General features: G+C 34.4%; 1 protein-coding gene and 1 long non-coding RNA gene across 5 annotated transcripts in view; one reads left to right on the top strand and one right to left on the bottom strand.

Moving 5' to 3' along the window:
• LOC106460433 (spectrin alpha chain-like) overlaps positions 1-5,728 on the bottom strand; it is a 93,720-nt gene that overhangs the window by 17,868 nt on the left and 70,124 nt on the right. For all 4 annotated transcript variants that reach the window (XM_022387137.1, XM_022387138.1, XM_022387139.1 and 1 more), the window contains one exon: positions 1,695-1,752. In XM_022387137.1, coding sequence (XP_022242845.1) covers positions 1,695-1,752 — 58 coding nt within the window. Of the gene's footprint in view, positions 1-1,694; positions 1,753-5,728 lie in introns of those variants that run through there.
• Positions 2,775-5,728, top strand: part of LOC111085989 — an 11,048-nt gene continuing 8,094 nt past the window's right edge. Inside the window, exon 1 of the long non-coding RNA XR_002610762.1 lies at positions 2,775-3,278. This is a non-coding gene — a long non-coding RNA (uncharacterized LOC111085989). The remainder of the gene's footprint in view (positions 3,279-5,728) is intronic.

Raw genomic sequence — 5,728 nt, 5'->3', positions numbered from 1 at the left:
ACAACAAATCCAGGCACGGTAAGTTTTAGACAGAAACGTTTGCTTACAATAAACAACCTTGTAGGCTTAGCTCAGCAATGGGATCAGTTAAACCAGCTGGGTATGCAAATGCAGCATAACCGTGAACAACAAATACAGGCACGGTAAGTTTTAGACAGAAACGTTTGCTTACAATAAACAACCTTATAGGCTTAGCTCAACAATGGGATCAGTTAAACTTCAAACTCTTAAAATACAGGCAAGCTTGCTCTTAGATGGGCTAGTCATTCAAAACTTGGTGCTCTGTATGGTGCCAAAAAGTATTGGCCTTTAACAGTGAGAATAGTAGGACTAGGAGACGCATATAAATTTTGGCAGAGTAGGAGTCATCTTCAGTAAAGACATTTTTATTTTTCTAACATGGTGGTTGTCCTTTGGAATGGGTTGCCTTTGGATGTTGTGGAGGCAGTAAGTTTAAGTGAAAGCTTGATAACTATATAAATGATAAGGGTTGCCTTTAAGATTTTTTTTCAATTTATTTAATTAATAGTTTTGGTTTAGTTTAGAGAATGGAACAGCTGAGATGGACCAGTAGGTCCATTGTTGTCCCAAAATATTATATTAAGTTCTGTTATAAAGAGGAGATCAACTCCTTTATCTATTGTTGATTGTCTCATAAGTCTAGCAAACTTTCAACTGAGCCGATGATTGTGCTTGTAGAGGCAGATCACAACCTTCTATCAGCTTCTGAGCCGATGCTCGTGCTTGTAGAGGCAGATCACACACTTCTATCAGCTTCTGAGCCGATGCTCGTGCTTGTAGAGGCAGATCACAACCTTCTATCAGCTTCTGAGCCAATGCTCGTGCTTGTAGAGGCATATCACACACTTCTATCAGCTTCTGAGCCGATGCTCGTGCTTGTAGAGGCAGATCACACACTTCTATCAGCTTCTGAGCCGATGCTCGTGCTTGTAGAGGCAGATCACACACTTCTATCAGCTTCTGAGCCGATGCTCGTGCTTGTAGAGGCAGATCACACACTTCTATCAGCTTCTGAGCCGAAGAGTGATGTGGCCCAACTTTTACTATAGCAGCAAACATCTTTTAGCATCCGTGAGGATAGCATTGCACAGCAAGGTGAAAATATTATGAACAATGCATTGTGGGATGGAGAAGTTTTTCACAGTGGTGTAGCACATAATTAAACTTGGCCCAGTAACATGGTAATGTGTATGGGAATTCGCACTGATAGCACTGTAATGCCAATGAAGTGTTTGCTAGTAACCATATGATTTGTTTGTCAACACTAAGGGTTAGGTGTTGAAGTGAGGCTAAGTCTGTCAACACTAAGGGTTAGGTGTTGAGTGAGGCTAAGTCCATCATATTAAGGTCTAGCCATTGGCCATATGCATTGTTTCGATACTTACAAATACTTCTTTCAGTTGTTTATTGTTATATAATAATGATTATTTTTATTGTAATAATTAGCCAGCATTTTTAGCTTAATATATGGATTCAGGACTGGTCGAACCTCGTGAGATATTAATGGCTTCACAACTGGAAATATTTTTAACAGCAACTGATGAAACAACACATTCTAATCTTTATCAGTAAAACAGTATAATCAATTAGCACATTGCCGAGTATATTTTTTGTTCTGATCTAGGCAGGCAGCTTGCTTTGATCAGAACTTAATATTAATACTCGTCCAACACTTACTTGAACATCATGCTAAACTCCTTCAAAGCATCTTCTGACACACCACTCTGGTTGCTACAAGGTACAAAGTCAGCATTTTAAAATTTCTTAATCTACATGGTATGTGTTCATTGTATTACATCACGCTATGATCATAGGTTAAATTAACTTGTTATTTATTATCCTCTCAGAAAGAAATGGGTGTAAATCACAAACACAAAATGCTATTAGTTTTTAAACAACTGTAAATCACGCAAAAAATTGCTAATAGCTTTTAAACAACTGTAAGTCACAAAAAATATCTTAATAGTTTTTAAACAACTGTAAATCACACAAAAATGCTAATAGTTTTTAAACAACTGTAAATCACCCAAAAAATTGCTAATAGTTTTTAAACAACTGTAAATCACACAAAAAAATTGCTAATAGTTTTTAAACAATGTAAATCACACAAAAATTTCCAATAGTTTTTAAACAACTGTAAATCACACAAAAATTGCTAATAGTTTTTAAACAACAAACTCACAAGGCATATTTTTTGTATATGCTTTAACACTGTAGAAATTGGTTTATTGTGCTATTGTATTTTAGTCAATGACATTTATGTCATTTGTAGATCAGTGTACGATATGAAGAACATTGCCCAGATAGCTGACACTTTTTCAGGGCAATATTTATGACCAGAAGGCACTAGATAAAAAAATAAAGATAGATTAAATTATAATTTAATGAAACAATGCATTATTTGATGTTTTGAGTTCAAAAGCTGAATATTTATGTTAAAGTGAGCAAAAGAAACAAAATGATGTCATTATTACCACAATTTACAGGGGGCTTTATTATCTACAGGGGTTCCCATAACAGAGAAACAATGCTGATAAAATGAATACACAAAATATATATTAGACCTCCACAGTACAATGTTTGCAACTAAGCAACAATACAATTACTGGTCTCTTGGAAATAATTTATTAGGGTTAGATGTGTGCGTTTTCAATAAAATTAATGCCTCTGAACTGCCAAAATTTTCTGACAGCTCGATGAAATGGTCAAATAGATTATTCTTATATATGTTGACCTCATCTCAACATCTAGCCCTTAGTGTTGACAAAAATTGAATGCGAAACAGTTGAGGGTTTTATTATCTCTCTATTGTGATCCTTCAATCACATTATATCCATGTAGCTAAATTCAAAAGTGATATAAATCATCATATTTAGTTTGTACTAATGTTAGGAATTATATATTTGTAAGTTGTGAAGAAAAAAAAACAACAACACCAAATGAAGACTATTTATTAACTCAGGCACTTTGACAAAGAGAAGTCTGGCCGACTTAATCACCAGGAGTTCAAGAGCTGTTTGAGAGCTCTGGGGTACGACCTCCCCATGATGGAAGAGGGTGGTGTGGACCTGGAATTTGAGACCATCCTGGACGTTGTTGACCCCAACCGGGATGGTTATGTTTCTCTACAGGAATACATGGCCTTCATGATCTCGAGAGAAACGGAAAATGTTCGTTCGAGTGAGGACATAGAGAATGCTTTCAGGGCTATCACTTCAGGAGAACGCTTTTATGTCACAGCTGATGAACTGTATGCTGTAAGTGTTTCTTAAGCAGGATAGTTTTATTTTTGTTATTAACACCAACATTTAACTTAATATCAAGTAAAACGCTATTACTATAGAAATCAACCAGCACACATATCAGCTATAGGCTGGTATTACTATAGAAATCAACCAGCACAAACATCTGCTATATGCTGGTATTATTATAGAAATAAACCAGCACAAACATCAGCTATATGCTGATATTACTATAGAAATAAACCAGCACAAACATCTGTTATATGCTGGTATTACTATGAAAATAAACCAGCACATATACTGTCTGATAGTGCCATAGCAACAAGTTAAAGTATAATAAAGACAGTTCACAACAACAATAAATAATAAAAAAACTTTACTGGTCCCACATTACCATAAAGACTGTGCTACAAAATTCTTATCAGAAAAGGAGAGAAAAGAACAAACTTATTTGTTCATGGTAATAAAAGCTGTGAATCACTGTGTTGGTGAGAACAAAACTTTAAATATTTATCTACCATACTTCTATGATTGTAAATCTCCAAAATTACGATATTTCAAATACTCTCTTAATAAAATAACGTACTATATAAAACAACTGAAGCATAAAATTGTTTCTTTAGCACCTTATACATAAAAATCAACAGCTCGAAAATAAAAACAAAGCTGGTCATTTTAAAAGTTTAATTCTGGAAAAGAGTTCGAGTGAATTCAATATAGTCGTACGCTCCTGGAACTGTGCGTCCAGTTTTGGGGTCCGTAAAGGGCTTCATCCGTGACACACAGTAGTCTGCCATTTCCTTGGTTAGATTCTGGAAATAATATTGTAAAATATGTAGACCTTGAAAGATACTAATATGATGTATTATTATTTTTTTAACAGTGATTGTAATATTTGTCAGTTAAAGTTACTCTACAAAATCAGACATCCATGCATGTTAATTGCTCAATGCTATCAAACCTCTCTAAAGAAGAGGGGTCAACTGCCCATAAGTGTCTAGATAATATATTTAATTGAAATTCATTCCACAAGATGGCTGCAATGCTTCATTTTAAGAGTCATAGCCAACCTTACGAGCCCTGGTATTTGGGCAAAAGGTCTCAACGTCATGGCATGGGATACAACAAATGTAGCATGGCCAACATATTATAAGCATGTTTTTATTTGCTATCACTTATAAATTCTTGGTTATGCAGGTCAGTGTTCTTTGGAAAGGGGGGGGGGGAGGAGGGGGTAATACAATTTGTAACCAATGCCCAGACAAAGTTAATTTGTCAGTCTTATGACATATTCCTACAGTTAAAATTATCAAAGTATTATTTTTCACTGACTGTTAAAAACAAATGTTAAAATAACTTAACCAATCGTAACACATATAACACAAAACTGTTATTTGTTTGCTATTGAATTGTCACTAATAACCCATATGTCCAATAGGCCTTTCTGACAGAGTATTCAATTATTATTTTAATATATCTTAAGAGAATTTGTTAGATGTGTTTCCCAGCTTGGAAAAGTCTACCTTAAATGAAAAACAACAGACCTGTACGTTGTAACCGGTTTGTCCAAGTTCAACAAGATACAGAAAATGCTTACGACAATTGTTTATGGATGGAAAGAGGTTATGTTTTTCTGATATCATTTATTTTTGTTCCCTTCATAATATCAATTGGATAAAACTAATTCATTATACATACATGTAAAAAAACAAACGTTAAGCAGGATAGTTTTTTTGTTATTAACACCAACATTTAACTTAATATCAAGTGAAACAAGAAATAAACCAGCACAAACATCAGCTATATGCTGGTATTACTATAGAAATGAACCAGCACAAACATCAGCTATATGCTGGTATTACGAACCAGCACAAACATCAGCTATATGCTGGTATTACTATAGAAATAAACCAACACAAACATCTGCTATATGCTGATATTACTATAGAAATACACCAGCACACACATCAGCTATATGTTGGTATTACTATAGAAATAAACCAGCACAAACATCAGCTACAAACATCTGCTATATGCTGGTATTACTATAGAAATTATAGAAATAAACCAGCAGAAATAAACCAGCACAAACATCAGCTATATGCTGGTATTACTATAGAAATGAACCAGCACAAACATCAGCTATATGCTGGTATTACATAGTAATACCAGCGTATAGCTGATGTTTGTGCTGGTTTATTTCTATAGTAATATCAGCATATAGCAGATGTTTGTGCTGGTTTTTTCTATAATAATACCAGCATATAGCAAATGTTTGTGCTGGTTTATTTCTATAGTAATACCAGCATATAGCAAATGTTTGTGCTGGTTTATTTCTATAGTAATACCAGTATATAGCTGATGTTTGTGCTGGTTTATTTCTATAGTAATACCAGCATATAGCAAATGTTTGTGCTGGTTTATTTCTATAGTAATACCAGTATATAGCTGATGTTTGTGCTGGT

This window comes from Limulus polyphemus, unplaced genomic scaffold (assembly GCF_000517525.1).
Source record: "Limulus polyphemus unplaced genomic scaffold, Limulus_polyphemus-2.1.2 Scaffold768, whole genome shotgun sequence".
In the NCBI taxonomy this organism is placed as follows: Eukaryota; Metazoa; Arthropoda; class Merostomata; order Xiphosura; family Limulidae; genus Limulus; species Limulus polyphemus.
This window is presented reverse-complemented; position numbering and strand designations above follow the sequence as displayed.